The 17,779-nt window shown below is 37.2% G+C and overlaps 3 protein-coding genes across 3 annotated transcripts; 2 read left to right on the top strand and 1 right to left on the bottom strand.

Annotated features, from left to right (window-relative positions):
- The first annotated feature begins 4,645 nt into the window (after positions 1 to 4,645).
- LOC103962480 (ribose-phosphate pyrophosphokinase 1) lies at positions 4,646 to 8,933 on the top strand. The gene is made up of 8 exons (XM_009375181.3): positions 4,646 to 4,823; positions 5,157 to 5,330; positions 6,262 to 6,510; positions 6,813 to 6,956; positions 7,041 to 7,208; positions 7,811 to 7,880; positions 7,976 to 8,057; positions 8,431 to 8,933. The coding sequence occupies exons 1-8, from the start codon at positions 4,701 to 4,703 to the stop codon at positions 8,609 to 8,611; spliced, it is 1,191 nt and encodes a 396-aa protein (XP_009373456.2). The 5' UTR covers positions 4,646 to 4,700; the 3' UTR covers positions 8,612 to 8,933.
- Positions 8,934 to 9,072: 139 nt separating this feature from the next.
- Positions 9,073 to 11,026, bottom strand: LOC103962526 (deoxypodophyllotoxin synthase-like). Its single transcript, XM_048578602.1, has 4 exons — positions 10,863 to 11,026; positions 10,319 to 10,702; positions 9,919 to 10,240; positions 9,073 to 9,749 (listed from the first exon to the last, which is right to left on the bottom strand). The coding sequence occupies exons 1-4, from the start codon at positions 11,024 to 11,026 to the stop codon at positions 9,504 to 9,506; spliced, it is 1,116 nt and encodes a 371-aa protein (XP_048434559.1). The 3' UTR covers positions 9,073 to 9,503.
- A 4,269-nt stretch (positions 11,027 to 15,295) lies between these two features.
- Positions 15,296 to 16,649, top strand: LOC103962481 (deoxypodophyllotoxin synthase-like). Its single transcript, XM_009375182.2, has 3 exons — positions 15,296 to 15,672; positions 15,751 to 16,072; positions 16,192 to 16,649. The coding sequence occupies exons 1-3, from the start codon at positions 15,296 to 15,298 to the stop codon at positions 16,435 to 16,437; spliced, it is 945 nt and encodes a 314-aa protein (XP_009373457.2). The 3' UTR covers positions 16,438 to 16,649.
- Positions 16,650 to 17,779: the final 1,130 nt, after the last annotated feature.

The raw sequence follows: 17,779 nt of genomic DNA, 5'->3' as shown, positions 1-17,779 counted from the left end.
TTGTCTTCACTATCTCTCTTTTTCTCTCTCGATTTTATAGTTTATTTTCAAAAATTTTGACAATTTTATGTTTTTTTCGTTTATGATAGGTAAAGAACAGTCACAAAGAAAATGCCCGGAAGGGAGGGCAAGCAAAACCACAAAAAAAATTCAAAGTCAAGAGAAACACACCACAACGGGAACAGTTCGCCACAAGACCCAGCTCTCAAGGAAGACAAACTGACAATGGCAAGAACATCCTCCACGAAATTTACTTTACAATAATTGTGACGGAAATAGATAGTCCTGAAATTTGCAAGCCAATTTTGAATATTTTCTGCTGGTTTTTTAGGAGTGAGGACTCTTGCTAGATCCTCTTTGTAAGGATTTTTGGGATTCTCAAATCACATATGTTCATCATACATCATAGGATAAGAAATCATTGTAAATTTTTTTATTTAAAATTAAATATAAACAGTACTTAACGAAAACTAATCGCACAATACACGATGAACGAATATAATTAGAGGATCTTCATAATCCTGACAAAGAGGATCCTCTCTCTTTGGGGAGTTTACCATTAAACGCTTTGACTACTTTAGACTGATTTTTTTTTTTCCACCATTAAAAAAAGAACTTTGCTTTTGGGACTATTTGGTGGGCTGGGTAGGATTAGGTAATAGGGATAAAATTGGATTGACATGATTTGTAAGACAAATTTGTAACTCATCATGTCCGGTCATGTCTATCTCATAGAAAAACCAACCGTTGGATCACTTGAGAAGCTGAATTGAGGGTCGACAGCCACCTCGCGTTTTATGGTCAATTTTTCAAATCAAACCACGTGTGCAAGTTGATCCTCTCATCTCTGTATCTCGATAATAATATTAGGCATCTGGTTGTATCTTGCAAATCGATTTTCCACACTTTGAACCATCGCAGCCGCTGCCGCAAGTGGCAGCAGTACGTAGGGCCCACAACTATGACCTATTTTTCCAAAAAAGAAATCCATGTATTTTTTGAAAGATTTATGTAGACATCAAAATTTCGGTGAAATGAATGTTGACCAATAATTAAATTTCAATGTTCACGTGTCACATAAATTTTACATGTAGCGTGTGATTCAACGAAAAATCGAAATAAATTGGAAAAGTCATCAAATATGACACGTGTCAATACCTGGCAGAAATGATTTATTTCATCTGATTATTTAAATCCAAAAATCAAGTTTTGAAATTCTATAAATAGGAGGCCAATGCATTCATTTAAAAAAAAAGAAGGAAGGAGAAGGAGAAAGGAAAAGAAGAAAAGAAGGAAGGAAGAAAGAAAGAAGCCTTGAAACTCTAAAGCTCTCAAGCAAATCCCGAAGGATCAAGAAAGCAATCTTCGTTCTTCGTCAAATCCACCTTCAAGATCAAGCCCCGACGGCCCTTGAAGAACTTCCACCAACTCAAGATCAAGCCCCGACGGCCCTTGAGGAAAGTGTTCATCGTTCATCATCCGTTCATCCTTCAAGATTAAGCCCAGAAGCCCTTGAAGATCCGTTCATCCTAAGATCAAGCCCCAACGGCCCCTTTGGATCAACAAATCCACACATCCGTTCATCGTTCATCATCCATCAACCTTCAAGATCAAGCCCCAACGGCCCTTGAAGATTCATTCATCATCCGTTCATCCTTCAAGATCAAGCCCCAACGCCCTTGAAGAACTTCCACCTTCAAGATCAAGCCCCGACGGCCCTGGAGGAAAGTGTTCATCGTTCATCATCCACCTTCAAGATCAAGCCCCGACGGCCCTTGAAGAACTTCCACCAACTCAAGATCAAGCCCCGACGGCCCTTGAGGAAAGTGTTCATCATCCACACATCCGTTCATCCTTCAAGATTAAGCCCAGAAGCCCTTGAAGATCCGTTCATCCTAAGATCAAGCCCCAACGGCCCCTTTGGATCAACAAATCCACACATCCAACCAACCTTCAAGATCAAGCCCAAAAGCCCTTGAAGATCCGCTCATCCACCAACCTTCAAGATCAAGCCCCAACGCCCTTGAAGAACTTCCACCAACTCAAGATCAAGCCCCGACGGCCCTTGAAGAAAGTGTTCATCGTTCATCATCCGTTCATCCTAAGATCAAGCCCCAACGGCCACTTTGGATCAACAACCTCAACAAATCCACACATCCAACCAACCTTCAAGATCAAGCCCAAAAGCCCTTGAAGATCCGCTCATCCACCAACCTTCAAGATCAAGCCCAACGGCCTTTGAAGAACTTCCACCAACTCAAGATCAAGCCCCGACGGCCCCTTGAAGAAAGTGTTCATCGTTCATCATCCATCCTCCTTCAAGATTAAGCCCCAACGGCCCTTGAAGAACTCCCACCAACTCAAGATCAAGCCCTGACGGCCCCTTGAAGAAAGTGTTCATCATTCATCAACTGTTCATCCTAAGATCAAGCCCCGACGGCCCTTTGGATCAACAATTCATCCACAAACGTACACCCTTCGAAGATAGAATCAGAGGACCAAATTACAAAGAGATTGTAACCCCAAAATCATTAATACAAAATATATTATTTTGTACACGTATTCTTGTCGCTTGTTTCAGGAATTTCTCGTGTTTACAATTTATTAATGTGTCGGGAATATGTTTGTTACACCAAGTGTAATAATATAATTTGTTTGAATTTTAAAAAATTTCTAACAAATTATATTATGACATTTGGTGTACTGAGTTGTGTTTTTAGCTGTCCTAGCTTAGTTTTTGGAGATGTGATTGATTGATTGTTAAAATGTATTTGGCTCACACCTAATTTGTGAGTTGTGAGGATCCAACTGGTGGTTTGTTGTTAAATTGTTTGAGTTATGACCTATAAGTCAATTTTGTAACATTGGTCAATGTCACAACTCCTTTTTATTTAATTAATAAAAAGAAAATTTTTAATAATCACGAGTTTAGCTTCATATTATGTCGATAATATCCTATGAATGAGTTAATCAGACTTAAATGTGTGGAAACAAGGTCTTAAACGATGGTAGGGCAATGAAACTTGTATTTCATAGATATTTAGTCTTTACACAGTTTTTTTACTCTCGTTAGGAAGTCAATTGGACATTAATTGTTTGAAAAGGTATATTGCACCAAGGTTAGTATGACCTCGTGCTACCATTCTGTAAAAATATTTTATACCATTCACTTAATAAGTTATAGATGTAAACAAGGATACTTGAGCTTCAACTCCCATTTTGTACAAATTTTATCTTTTTTCGTTTTTGATAGGTAAAGAACAGTCACAAAGAAAATGCCCGGAGGGAGGGCAAGCAAAACTACAAAAAAAATTCAAAGTCAAGAGAAACACACCTCAACAGGAACAGTTTGCCACAAGACCCAGCTGTCCAAGGAAGACACACTGACAATAGCAAGAACATCCTCCACGAAATTTACTTTACAATAGTTGTGACGGAAATAGATAGTCTTGAAATTTGCAAGCCAATTTTGAATATTTTCTGCTGCTTTTAGGAGTGAGGATTCTCGTTGGATCCTCTTTGTGAAGATTTTTGGGATTTTTAAATCACATCCGTTCATTATACATTATGCGATTAGAAATCATTGTAATTTTTTTTATATTTAAAATTGAATATAAACAGTACTTGACGAAAACTAATCTCACAATACACGATGAACGGATGTGAGTAGATGATCCCTGGAATCGAGGATCCTCTCTCCTTTGGGAGTTTACCATTAAACGCTTTGACTACTTTGGACAAATTTTTTTTCCACCATTGAAAAAAGAACTTTGCTTTTGGGCCCATTTGGTCGGCTGGGTAGGATTAGGTAATAGGAATAAGATTGGATTGGCATGATTTGTAAGATAAATTTGTAAGTCATCATATCCGGTCATATCTATTTTATATTTTAACACTATAAATACAGACTAGATTCAAATGTATTTTAGTTGATTATAACCTACTCCATTTAGCCAATCAAACAAGGCATTTGGTGAATAAGATTCCATTTTAGTTGGCAAAAGATAGAAACTAGTAACAAAATTCTGGCCACCCAAGACAAAACTATCACCAGCCACTCAGTACTACGGTATGATAGTATTCATTTTCGCCTAGAAGTGAGAGATCTTAAGTTTGAATCTCGTGGATGACAAATTCAATACCAAATTTAGCTACCCATTGTGACCAAAATTTTTCTTCATTTAATATAAAAATATCGATTTACTCAAAAAAAAAAATATAGAAACAAAAACAAAAACAAAACGTACCACATTTTTCATACCAAAAAGGCAAGAGTTATGTCCTTTTAAAAAAATTAAAAAAAAAAGGAAATTGTGTGTGTGAATAGGAGAAAAAACATAAAGGGAAAACAAAATATGAAAACATTAAAGTACATGGAATTGGGACTTGAATCGATTGCCGTTCATCCATTCAAGATTCCCGGCGTCTCACTTCACTTGGATTCGCTGGCCCCATCTCCCTTTGGATAACGACAAAACCTACCCTCAGCCACTCAAAACGGTGTCGTATTCTTATTCCGTGTTCCCACCGTTTATATCTTGAGAGAAAAAAAAAACATGAAAAATCCGAAATTCGTGGAAAACAGAGACCCCCGCCATAGATAAACAGCCACCGAGCTCTTAAAGTACACAGAGAGGCAGGCTCCTTCTCCTCTTTTCCAAAACCCTAACCCTAACCCTAATTGTTGGATTGATACAGGAATGGCTGCCTCATCGTCTTCAATGTCCTCGTCGTTTTCGTCTCTCTTCTCTCGCTGCTCCGTCAGCCATAGAACTCTGCTGCCCAATGACTCTGCCTCTCGAATCTACGCTCCTAATAGCGTCGTAAGCAAGCTCATAATTTTATGTTCTGATTCGGCTTTGAATTCCTGTTTATTATTTTCTGCTTTGCTTGTTTGGTTTTAGGCTTACAGCAAATATTTTTATTTTGTTTTTAATAAGTAAATTTCTTTTAGGTGTTGGATTTCTCCATTTTTAATACGAATTTTGTGCAAATTTTGTGAGTTTTTGACATTTTGGGTGAAATGCTGGTAGTGGGTATTGTGGTGCAGCTAAAGAAATTTGTTGTCTTCGTTTTCATTTTCTACATAAAATTCTGATGAGGTATATGAATTCCTTTTCAAATTTCAATAATTTGTGTGTATATAATTGTGGTAGAAATGTGGTATGCCGGAACCAATTAAATACGGAAATGGGAAGGCAATCATTCCGATTGTTAACGAACCAACACTGCCTAAGTTCTTGGAATCGGCACGCTTGGAGAAATCGGTGAACAGAGATAGTTCCCGGCTCAAACTGTTTTCTGGAACAGCAAATCCTGCTCTCTCTCAGGTAATCAAAATTTCGTTTATAGTTTAGTGTATGTATGCTTTCAATGAGCATTTCCGCTTTCCCCGTTGGCATATAGAGCAAAAAATGTTTAGTGTTTTAATGACGATGATATACTTAAGTAACTAGGACTCTTACAGAATTCTTGCTATACATAGAACCAATATTTATTAATTTTCCAGAAATTGTTTTAAGTTCTTTCCTGCATTTTCTGCCTGTTCAGAGTATCCCCGGTTGGGAATATAAACTATTATGCCTTGTGTTGTAGAATATAATGTCTTGGACCTTCCACTTAGTAGTTTCAGAATGTGCCCTTAAGGCTTCCAATCCAGCTCCTTAGTGGTTAATTGTCGTCGTTCTTGCTACTCTACTTACTTGATGTTCTTTGCACAAGAAAGAAGCTTATCTGAGTTTGATGCACTATTTCAAACCTTCATTACAAATACAAGACTGAACTTCAACATTATCTGCCATCTTAAATTTATGAAGCTGTTTTTGACATTGAATTACAGCAATACAGAAAGTCTTTGTATATGTATATGTGTGCACACGTTGCGTGGGCATGTGTGTTTTTGTTTGTGTTAGCTTATATGCTGCATATACTCGGTACTGTTCTCTTACCAGATGTCTCGCATGTTAAGAATCTGGACCACATCCTTAGGCATGATTTGATATAATCAATGGTTTTGATTCAAAATGTAGCACCATAACACATTCTTAGGCATGTGTATGAGAGGCTAAAATGGTGCGTGTTTATCATTTCCATTTTTATATCTTGAAAAGATAAGGATGAGCCATGCATTGTATGTCTTTTGTTTTTGAACTATTGTGTATTGCTTCAAAAATTTGTTAAGTTTGTCATTTCAACACAATAAATCTCTTATAGCTCTTGAGGCCTTTTTCATATGATTTCTAACTCTGAGGTGATGCGCAGGAAATTGCTTGGTACATGGGATTGGAGCTTGGTAAGATCAACATAAAGCGATTTGCTGATGGTGAAGTTTATGTTCAATTGGGAGAGAGTGTTAGAGGATGTGATGTATTCTTACTGCAGCCAACCTGCCCTCCTGTAAATGAGAACTTCATGGAGCTACAGATAGTAATTGATGCTTGCCGGAGGGCATCGGCCAAAAACATTACTGCAGTAATTCCATATTTTGGATATGCCAGAGCTGATAGAAAGGCAAGTTTATATTCATCTGTGTTGTACATGAACTTGTCGTGGATATCTATCTGTCGGAAATATATGGAGATCAAAGATTACAAACAAAACTTGGAAAGTGTTGCAGTCTCAGTGGTTTTATTCATGCTTTATCAATGGGAGGGGATATCAATTAAGTTTGCAACCAGAGCAAAGTTTCATATTTACAGTTATTCACATCTATTTTAATTGAGGCATGGCTTGTCTGTCATTTGAACTGAATTATACTTATAGAGACGGATAAAGTATTATTTCTTAATTTGCATTCTTCTATTTTTCTCTAGACTCAAGGGCGTGAATCCATTGCAGCCAAACTGGTTGCTAACCTCATAACCATAGCAGGTGCAGACCGCGTCCTTGCTTGTGACATTCATTCTGGGCAGTCAATAGGTTACTTTGATATACCAGTGGATCATGTATATTGTGAGGTATTCAGCTCAAGGATTTTTTTTCTTCACCTGTAATAGTTTCGTGTTCTGTAAAACTTACGGTGTTTGTCTCGTGCAATGAAGCCTGTGATCCTTGATTATCTTGCAAGCAAGACAATTTGTTCAGATGATTTGGTAGTGGTGTCCCCTGATGTTGGGGGAGTTGCAAGAGCACGTGCTTTTGCAAAAAAGTTATCTGATGCACCTTTAGCCATTGTAGACAAAAGGCGTCACGGACATAATGTTGCTGAGGTAATCTCTTCACCATAACCCTGCTTAGATCTTTGTATAGCGTATAATGCTTGACATGCAACATTATATTAGGAGATAGATATAACAAATTGTGTGCAGTCGTTCTCACAGAAGTTTTTGTTCTCATCAATTGGCTTCAAGATATAAATCATGTTACTTGTCACATTTCTCTGCCATTACCCATCCTCTTAAAAGTAGTTTCCACACCCATGACTTTCTATGAGGTACATAGTTATTTTGGGATATTACAAAATGTTAGGACAATCTATTGGTGCACAATGGCATGATTGTCAAAGTTATAGCTCCTAGTGTAACTCACAATTCACAAATAAACGTATTGGATATTTAACTCAAGTGTCTTACAGAGTGTGAAACTGACTGATGTTAACAGCCAGATGTAGCTTGTCTGTGAACTAGTGAATATTGTCAACGCCCTTCTTCTTACTTGTATGAATAAACATCTCCCAATCTTTCCTCCCAAGTAGTTTAGCGGGAAGCGAGGGAACATTTTCTATTTCGACATATCAGAAAATGTATGACTAGTATGGTTCAAAACTGCTAATGAGCAAAGAATTGTTGCATTTTAATATTTACATTTATAGGTGATGAACCTGATTGGCGATGTAAAAGGAAAAGTTGCGGTTATGGTGGATGATATGATTGACACTGCTGGTGAGTCAAGTGACCTTTCTTGAACCATTTCATGTGGGATATATCATTCAAAAGTGCTGGCAATTCTCACTTTCTAAACGAGTGATACGTTGTAGGGACAATTTCAAAAGGTGCAGCTCTATTACATCAGGAGGGGGCAAGAGAAGTCTATGCTTGCAGTACCCATGCTGTGTTTAGGTACCAACTTCCTTTGTAGTGTTTTATCTTCTTAATCTATTTCACTAAATAACCTTCATTGTTATTACTTCTTTCTAGGGATAACCTTCGTCCCCTCATTTGACTGGTATAACTTGGATTTTGGTTTTTCTTTTTAAGTTGATAAAATGGCTTGTAATTCTAGCTGGCAGTTACTGATCCAAGTTCCACCTATACTAAATAAGAATTGATAAATTGATAATCTACCTTATCTACTAGCACCTGTTAATTTTCAATGTGATATCGATATGAACCAACAACTGAGTTTATTTTGCTAGTTGTTTAATCATTGTGTAACGTGGTGGTGTTACCATATCGATCATAAGATAATGATCTTGTTGGTTTTTCTTCACAGCCCTCCTGCAATCGAAAGGTTGTCAAATGGCCTGTTTCAAGAGGTGATTGTGACAAACACAATCCCTGTTGCAGAGAAGAATTACTTTCCCCAGTTGACGGTCCTTTCAGTAGCAAACCTTTTGGGCGAAACTATATGGCGCGTGCATGATGATTGTTCTGTGAGTAGCATATTTCAGTGACCGACACCCTTTTGGGCAGAACCATATGGCGCATGGACGATGATAGGCATTGCCAGTGACTGACTCCTTTTAAAATCTATATTATGCTGTTTTCTATATTTCGATCCACATTGGTTTACCCATCCAAGGTTTCTGATTTATTAGTTCTCCACAGATTTTTCGGGTGGGGGTGGGGGGAGGAGCTAATGTCCCCAAGTAGGTCTCAGAATATAGGTTGCGTTAAGAATTGTAAGAGTTGGAAGATTTGGAATGGAGTAATGTAGAAAGAAATGTCGATTCCAGGAGATGGGCTCCTAAAGGACATCCTGCTTTCAAACCCAAATTTTGACCTAGTTCGGTGAGCTTATAGCTTATACAGCCCTGGAAGTTTCAGCCGTTAGGGTTGATGGAAAATCATAATTTGTTATCAGGTGTGTATCCTATACAGAGTGGTTGTTCGCCATTAGATCTCGGGCATTGGATCCTTAACCAAGAATTTTAATGGTCAAAATCCTATTGTACCATATTTCGAAGAAAAGAAATTGTACAATGCTCTGGTGTATCTTATACATCGAGATTTTTGACCAATAGATCTTGATTATTGGAACCTAACCAAGAATTTGACTTGCAAAATTTGGTGTATGGGTTACTGCGGAGCATATTAGAAACTCTTACGAATTTGATATGTGATGGAAGTTGCACTTATTAGTACAAGATGACTATTTTGAAGTGGTGATGAATTTATTTAAATATAGCAACACTAATGACATAATTCCATTTGTAATTGAAAACAAACACACAACATGGTTGCTAAAATAAAAAAGAAAAAGCACAAAACGTTTTGAAAGAGAGAGACGGTAGGGGATAAGCTAAGCTTGGAGCCTTTGAGCTTTTGAGCCTTTGAACATGGAAATCAAATTCCGCAATGTTCCTTGACAGAATACCCTACTCCAACATTACGATGATTGTCCAGAAAAAATTGAACGTAATCCAACATATGCAATGGCTTGTACTTCAGGGGGTGGTCCTCGGCGGTAAGCTCGTCCGGTGCGCGTATCACCCCTTCCAAGTACGAAAATAGTCCAAAAGAGGATCTTACCTCATTTCTGTTCAAACTGACTCTATGTTTACAAAATGATATTCTGTCGTTGCTCCAAACCTAGGCAATAAAAAACATGGATTATTTACGGGATTTGAACTTCAGATCACTCGTACAGGTGAAGAGGGAAGTTAATCCATATAGAAATAGAGCCCCTTTTAGCCTATATGACATAGCCGCGTTTATATCCATGAAATAGAAAGATTACTGGAAGTGTATGGTGGCATACCTGAAATCCTTCGCACGCCATGAACAGGAAAGATGAAGGCAAAGGATCAAAACCAATCCATTTGTTATCTTTTGTATATATTTCAAGACCTTTGACATGATTTTGGTGGAGTATGGTAGTAAAAGTCTTGTCTGCATGCGCGGGTAGACCCTGTCCAGTTCCGGTTTTCTCGGGTTTCTTATATTTCATAAAGCGGAGAGCGGATACAATCGATTGGGCGTGATCATCATGGTATTTTTCTACATTATAGTTTTCGAATACCATTCTTGTCACCACTTGTTGTAGTTCTGCCATCACTTTTGTATACACATCAGCACTCTCACTAGACAAAACAACAATGTAAATGGTGAATCGGTATATTCCGAACTCAATCATTTATCAAATGTAAACAAAACCACACCGATATTGATCATTTCCATTAGGCCAAAAGTGATGTTCGAATGTGCGTGATTTTTCACTGTCTGTACCAGCTGCCAAGCTTTCATGGAAAGGCGTAGATGTATAACCATCAGTTACAGGTTTTTCCTGCGGAGTTTGAGCTTTAGTTTCAATTGGGAAATCAAACAGCTCTTTTAATGTCCCAAACATGCGGTCCTGAAGCTCAGGTGAAACTTTGTTGGGCAGGACTGCCATGAAACAGCCAAACTCTTCAAGTGCGCGGCAAACATTCCCACGTACTGAGAGCCAAGAACTTGTTCCCGGCTTCAAGCAACCCTCTTGGGAGAAATCTACTACTGGAATTTTGGGTACCTTTTGGGTAACACTTGTGACACTCCTCTTTTTTCTTTTCACAAGTTAAGAGGTTTTGAGGGCTCTAAGGATATTGAACTGGAAGCTGTAAGTTCTCAACCGATTAAACTGATATTTACAGAGTAGCTAAGTTGTGTGTTTCTGATTTCTTTGTGAACTATGGTTATCTGTTTGCTCACAACTTAATTTAGAACTTCAACATCTGCGCCAATGCCAAATTAGGGTTTGATACCAATTGTTGTGTCAGAGCTTCATGAGCGTAGGATTTTATCTTAAAAGACCTCGGTTTAATAAAAAACGAACCTCCTACATTGTCGTAATTTGTACTTCTTCGATGTTGGATTCTCTTGAAATCCATGTTGCCGCCAACTTAACACCAACATGAACATCAAAACATGTGATTTATGTCAAATATTATTAACTAGCTACCTACTTTCCTTTATAAGTCAACTTGTGTTCCAATATAGAGTTATTTTTGACACTCCAAAAATGTCATGCACTTCGAATTTGTAAAAATGTAAGAGAGCATTTGTAAAGAAATAGTGCTAGAAGACATTTTTTTAGTGTTAACGACAACACCAGAATTATATACTGGCTGCAAATTGAGTTGACTTGTGCTCTTGTAATTTAGTGACCAATCCCTTTAGTTTAGTTCTGGGGCCAATTTACATTGTTAGATTATTTTTGTCTATCAATTAGTGATGCGTTAAGGAATAAAAAGTCGGCATATTTTGGTTGAAGCATTTGGCCTTCATAGCTTATATATTTGTTTTACAGAAACCATCCGGCGACGAAAAGCAAGGGCGAGAATAAGGCCAAACCCTAAAGCCCAACTTTGGTAGTATGTTCTCAATGAAACAAGGGTGAACAACCAGCAAAGTAACAATCACTAATTTATAGATAAAAATAATCTAACAATGTAAATTGCGAGGTATTTTGATATTCATTGTGGGCAGTCATTGGGTTACTTTGATATTCCAATGGATCATGTATATTGCGAGGTAATTCAGCTTAAGGATTTTTTTATTCACTTGTAATAGTTTCGTGTTCTCTAAAACTTATGGTGTTTGTCATGTGCAATGAAGCATGTGATCCTTGATCTACAAAAAAAAAAAAAAAAAAAAAAAAAAGGTTACTAGCGAGGGTCAAATGCTGTAGGTAAGCCATTTTGCCGTTGCAAATACTTATTTTGCTGGAAAAAAAGTCCTCGCTTGGCTGCGTAAATTTTTCAATGTAAAATACTTTTTTTTGACCTGCCATTGAAAATACTTTTTTATCGACGCACAAAACCTGTCCTTAGTAGTTAGTTTTCGTCAGATCAAAATTTGAAAATGACAAACTTCTTCATTTCCGACATGTTAATATGGTCGCAAATACTTAAATGATTATTAAAATTACTTTCCATATGACATCTATTTTTTTGCGATGATATATTTTTGACAAAAACTCGAGTGTCAGAAATTTTATGTCCAACAATGAAATATGTATTTTTGACAGTCTAGCTTGTTGTAAATATTTATTTTTGACCATATTCAGTAGTCTCCAAAATTTTATTCTCCCGCCTCTTTCAATTTTTTTTTTAATTATGTATACCTTTTTTTTTTTTTGTCAAAATGTATGATTTTGTTTGAATCCATCATTTTGACAAGATACACAATTAAAAAAAAAAAAAAATTCAACAGTCCAACCGTCAAAATTGTTTGTTTATACTCCGATATCACACACATCAAAAATCACAAAAAATAAATATTCAGAGGTTAGGTAACGGGACAAAAATTTCACGGTTATAAAGGAAAAATCACGATTTAAAAGTTATTTTAGATCCGATTTTGATGATTTTTTTTTTAATTTTTTAAATATTTTTTATAGCTACACTCCTCCACCCTATAAGAATACAATGAACGAATTCGATCTTCAATTTAAAATATATACACTATCAGATATCACAAAATCTTATGTTATACCTAATGGAAATATTGTTCTAAAAATTGGCCTAGGCGTTGGATGGTCAGCGACAGCCATGATTTACATCGAATCGGTTACAAAATCGGAAACCATATTAGGCGGATGCCTAGGTGGGATTAGGCGGAGCTGACGGGACTGGCGGTGGCTAGGCGAAGAACTTTTTCTTACAATTTTAATCCAGGCCATGAACCAAGATCATTATTACATGAACTTAGTGGCAGCTATGGCATTAAGGGATTAAAGTGATAGTAAAATACATGCATATTTAGAGATAATGCATGTATCCTGCTTTAATTTGTGACTTATGAGATCTAGTATTAACTGAAATCTTTTAGTTTTTTGGGAGTTTTATTGTAAGTTTATTTCATCTGTCTTTTCATATTTTTCACTTTAAGTTGTAAATCTATAAATACTTGTATTTGTAGGGCAAATAAATTTGAAGTTGTTTGAATTATCATATTGAAATTAAAGTTGTAAATTCGTTTTTAAGTGCCTTTGGGCTCGTTTGAATGTCCTTTTAAAATGATTGAAAGTGCTTTTAGAATAAATTAGAGTTGTTACTTTGTTCTTCTAGTTGTCTACGTCGTAGGCATCTAGGGTTTTTAGGCCTCTCATTGCACTAGGAGATAGGGAACCCTACTTATCCATTTCATCTTTTCATTTTCTCCCTGCTGCGCCTTGCATCAAGTTCAATTCGGTTTTCCAGATTCATATTCCAATAAATTCGTAAGTTTATGTATGATATTGCCGCATTTTATACTTGAAATATGGACTTGTAATTGCACCTAAACTTGAGGGTGCAAAATATAAGTTACCTTTTAATGTTATTTTGCTGATTAATTTATTTTTGAGGATTAATTTATTTTGAAGACAAGAACCTAAGAGTGATTGTTACTTCGCCGGTTGTTCACCCTTGTTTTCATTAAGAACATCCTGCCAAAGTTGAGCTTTAGCCTATGCCCCTGTTCTCGCCCTCGCCTTCATTGCCGGATGGTTTCGGAAAACAAATACATAAGCTCGGAAAGTCGGGCCAAAACTGGTATGAAGAAAAGTAGTCGCCTAAAGGAAAAATATGAAGAAAAGTTAGGCCATAATATGCCGACTTGTTATTTCTTAACGCATCATAATTGATAAGAGAAAAAAATAAAATATGCCGACTTGTTATTCCTTAACGCATCATAATTGATAGAGATAAAATAATCTAACAATGTAAATCCACTCCAGAACTAAAGGGATTGATCACTAAATTACAAGAACACAAGTCGACTGAATTTGCAGCCAGTATATGATTCGAGTGCTGTTGTCGTCACTAAAATATGTCGTCTTGCACTTTTTCTTTACAAATTTATTTTTAATATTTTTACAAATTCGAAGTAATGATGATATTTTTAGAGTGCTAATAATAGCTCCTTGTAATAATATGAACACAAGTTGACTTATAAAAGAAGTAGTACGTAGCTAGTTAATAATATTCGACATAAATCACATTTTTTGGTGTTCATGTTGGTGTTAAGTTGGGGCCAACATGATTTTGAAGAGAATCCTACATCGAAGAAGTGCAAGTTACGACAATAAAGGTGGTTCATTTCTGATGAAACCGAGGTCTTTTAAGATACAATCCTACGCTTATGAAGCTCCGACGTCACAACTATTGGTATCAAACCCTAATTTGGCTTTGGTGCCGATGTTGAAGTTCTAAATTAATGTTTTCTTTGGTATCTTCTATAATCATGAAAACGTATATGGCCGTCTTCTGTCCACAGAGCAATAACTGTTGTGAGCAAAAAGTGTTAAAGCAATGGGCCCACTCCAACAACACCGATACTGTCCCCACTTGGCCAACCGCTCAATCCGTCAGGTGTGGGGTTTTATTGCAAAAAGTATCGGAATTAGTTAGAGTGGGGTAATTCTATTTAAAGGGTGTTTGTACCATACTTGACCAATCCCGAAACTACTAAGCACCGGTCAACAGCATACCGTCAATGACCAACAAGATTTTTCCTCCAACCAGAAGGCCAATCACAACACGACACATGTCGGTATCAGAAGCCAATCACAGCGCGACACATGTCGATATTAGAGGCCAATCACAACACGACACGTGTCAATGTTAGAACAAAGCTAGAAACTCTCTTCTATAAAAGGGGATCATTCTCCCACAATAATCCCTAATGTCATTTGTACTAAACTATTCACTAGAACTCACAAAAAGAGAGCTTGAACCTATGTATTTGTGTAAACCCTTCACAACCAATGAGAACTCCTCTACTCTGTTGACGTAGCCAATCTGGGTGAACCACGTACATCTTGTGTTATTTGCTTCCCTGTCTCTATTCATTTACATACTTCTCCACACTAATGACCAGAGCAATCTAGCGAAAGTCACAAACTTGACACTTTCTGTTGTACCAAAGTCCTCGCCGATTTTGTGCATCAACAAAAGGCTTGTTCTCAAACCTTCTGGCCGATGTGGGACAAAGGAATTCTAACAAAAAGATAACCATAGTTCATAGACAAATCAGAAACACACGACTTAGCTACTCTATAAATATCAGTTTAATCGGTTGAGAACTTACAGCTTCTAGTTCAATATCCTAGGAGCTTCTAGTTCAATACCCTTACAGCTTCTAGTTCAATACTCTTAACTTGTGAAAAGAAAAAGATGAGTGTCACAAGTGTTACCCAAACGGTACCCAAAATTCCAGTAGTAGATTTCTCCCAAGAGGATTGCTTGAAGCCAGGGACAAGTTCTTGGCTCTCAGTACGTGGGAATGTTTGCCGTGCACTCGAAGAGTTTGGTTGTTTCATGGCAGTCTTGCCCAACAAAGTTTCACCTGAGCTTCACGACAGCATGTTTGGGACATTAAAAGAGCTGTTTGATTTCCCAATTGAAACTAAAGCGCAAACTCCGCAGGAACAACCATTAATTGATGGTCATGTAACGGGGCCTTTCCATGAAAGCTTGGCAACTGGTACAGACAGTGAAAAATCGCGAATATTCGAACATCATTTTTGGCCTAATGGAAATGATCAATATCGGTATGGTTTAGTATACATTTGATAAATGATTGAGTTTGGGATATATCGACTCACCTTTTACAATGTTCTTTTGTCTAGTGAGACTGCTGATGCGTATAGAAGAGTGATGGCAGAACTAAATCAAGCGGTGACAAGAATGGTATTCGAAAACTACAACGTAGAAAAACACCTTGACGATCACCTTCAATCGACTGTGTCCACTCTCCGCTTTAACAAATATAAGAAACCTGAGAAAATCGGAACTGGACAGGGTCTATCCGGGCATACAGACAAGACTTTAACTACCATACTCCACCAAAATCATGTCAAAGGTCTTGAGATATATACAAAAGATAACAAATGGATTGGTTTTGATCCTTTGCCTTCGTCCTTCCTATTCATGGCATGTGATGGATTTCAGGTATGCCACCATACACTTCCATTAATCATTCTGTTTCATGGATATAAATGAGGCTGTCATAGGCTAAAAGGGGTTCTATTTCTAGTGATCAACTATAATCTATGCTTTTTCTTGCCTAGGTTTGGAGCAATGACAGAATACCATCTTGTAAACATAGAGTCAATTTGAAGGAGAATGAGGAAAGATACTCGTTTGGACTATTTTCATACTTGGAAGGAGTGACACGCGCGCCGGACGAGCTTACCGCAGACGACCACCCCGTGAAGTATAAGCCATTGCATATGTTGGATTATGTTCAATTTTATGTGGCCAATTATCGTAACGTTGGAGCTGGGTTTTCTGTCAAGGAATATTGCGGGGTTTGATTTCCATGCTCGAAGGCTCCAAGCTTAGCTTATCCCCTATTGTCTTTTTTTTTTTTATGTATTGTGTTTTTTCTTTCTTGTTTTAGCAACCATGTTGTGTGTTATGTCATTAATGTTGCTATATTTTAAATAAATTTATCATCACTTGAAAATAGTCATCATCTTGTACTAATAACTACCAATTTCCATCAAATATCAAATTCATAAGAGTTTTTAATATGCTGCACAGTATCCTAGCCATATATGCACCAGAAATTTTGCAGGTTAAATTTTTAGTCAAGTTCCATTTACCAAGATTTCACGGCCAAAAATCTTGATGTATAAGATATAATAAAGCTTCTTGTATAACTTTTCTCGAAATACAGTACACTAGGGTTTTGACCATTAAAATTCTTGGTCAAGGATCCAAAACCCGAGATCTAGCGGCCAAAAATCACTCTCTATAGGATACACTCCTGATAACAATTTATGATTTTCCATCAAGCCTAACAGCTGAAACTTCCAAAGCTGTCTAAGCTATAAGCTCACTGAACTAGGTCAAAATTTGGCTTTGAAAGCAGGATGTCCCTTTAGGAGCCCAACCAGCTCCTGGAATTGACATCTCTTTCTACATTACTCTATTACAAATCTTCCAACTCTTGCAATTCTTAAAAGGCAACCTAGCTATATCCTGAGACCTACGTGCGGACATTAACCCCTCCCCCCACCCCCACCCAAAAAACACTTAAACATATGTGGAGAACTAATAAATCAGAATACTTGGATGGGTAAACCAATGTGGATCGAAATATAGAAAACAGCATAACATAGATTTTAAAGGGAGTCCGTCACTGGCATTGCCTCAGAGAACAATCATCATGCACACGCCATATAGTTTCGCCCAAAAGGTTTGCTACTGAAAGGACCGTCAACAGGGAAAGTAATTCTTCTCTGCAATAGGAATTGTGCTTGTCACAATCACCTCTTGAGACAGGCCATTTGACAACCTCTTTATTGCAGGAAGGCTGTAAAGAAAAACCAACAAGGTCACTATCTTATGATTCAGACGGTATCACCACTACGTTACACAATGATTAAACAACTAGCAAAATAAACTCAGTTGTGGGTTCATATCGATATCAAATTGAAAATTAACAGGTGGTAGTAGATAAGGTGGATAATCGATTCTTATTTAGTAGAATTGGAACTTGGATCAGTAATTGCCAGCTAGAATTACAAACCATTTTATAAACTTAAAAAGGAAAAACAAAATCTAAGTTATACTGTTGTACCGTCAAACGAGGAGACGAAGGTTATCTCTAGAAAGAGGTAATAACAACGAAGGTTATTTAGTGAAATGGAA

The sequence above is a fragment of a genome, unplaced genomic scaffold (genome assembly GCF_019419815.1).
Source record: "Pyrus x bretschneideri cultivar Hongxiangsu unplaced genomic scaffold, Pyrus_bretschneideri_v1 Contig125, whole genome shotgun sequence".
In the NCBI taxonomy this organism is placed as follows: Eukaryota; Viridiplantae; Streptophyta; class Magnoliopsida; order Rosales; family Rosaceae; genus Pyrus; species Pyrus x bretschneideri.
Note: the sequence above shows the minus strand (reverse complement) of the source record. Positions and strands in the feature narration are given on the sequence as shown.

Excerpts from the sequence above, each read along its gene's own strand:
- LOC103962480 (XM_009375181.3), top strand. The coding sequence starts at position 4,701 with ATGGCTGCCTCATCGTCTTCAATGTCCTCGTCGTTTTCGTCTCTCTTC. Across the intron at positions 6,957-7,040 it reads TGGATCATGTATATTGTGAG|CCTGTGATCCTTGATTATCT; the intron begins GTATTCAGCTCA and ends CGTGCAATGAAG. Across the intron at positions 7,881-7,975 it reads TGATATGATTGACACTGCTG|GGACAATTTCAAAAGGTGCA; the intron begins GTGAGTCAAGTG and ends GATACGTTGTAG.
- LOC103962526 (XM_048578602.1), bottom strand. The coding sequence starts at position 11,026 with ATGGATTTCAAGAGAATCCAACATCGAAGAAGTACAAATTACGACAAT. Across the intron at positions 10,703-10,862 it reads GCATTGGCGCAGATGTTGAA|AAAAAAGAGGAGTGTCACAA; the intron begins GTTCTAAATTAA and ends ACTTGTGAAAAG. Across the intron at positions 10,241-10,318 it reads AATGGAAATGATCAATATCG|TGAGAGTGCTGATGTGTATA; the intron begins GTGTGGTTTTGT and ends TGTTTTGTCTAG.
- LOC103962481 (XM_009375182.2), top strand. The coding sequence starts at position 15,296 with ATGAGTGTCACAAGTGTTACCCAAACGGTACCCAAAATTCCAGTAGTA. Across the intron at positions 15,673-15,750 it reads AATGGAAATGATCAATATCG|TGAGACTGCTGATGCGTATA; the intron begins GTATGGTTTAGT and ends TCTTTTGTCTAG. Across the intron at positions 16,073-16,191 it reads TGGCATGTGATGGATTTCAG|GTTTGGAGCAATGACAGAAT; the intron begins GTATGCCACCAT and ends TTTCTTGCCTAG.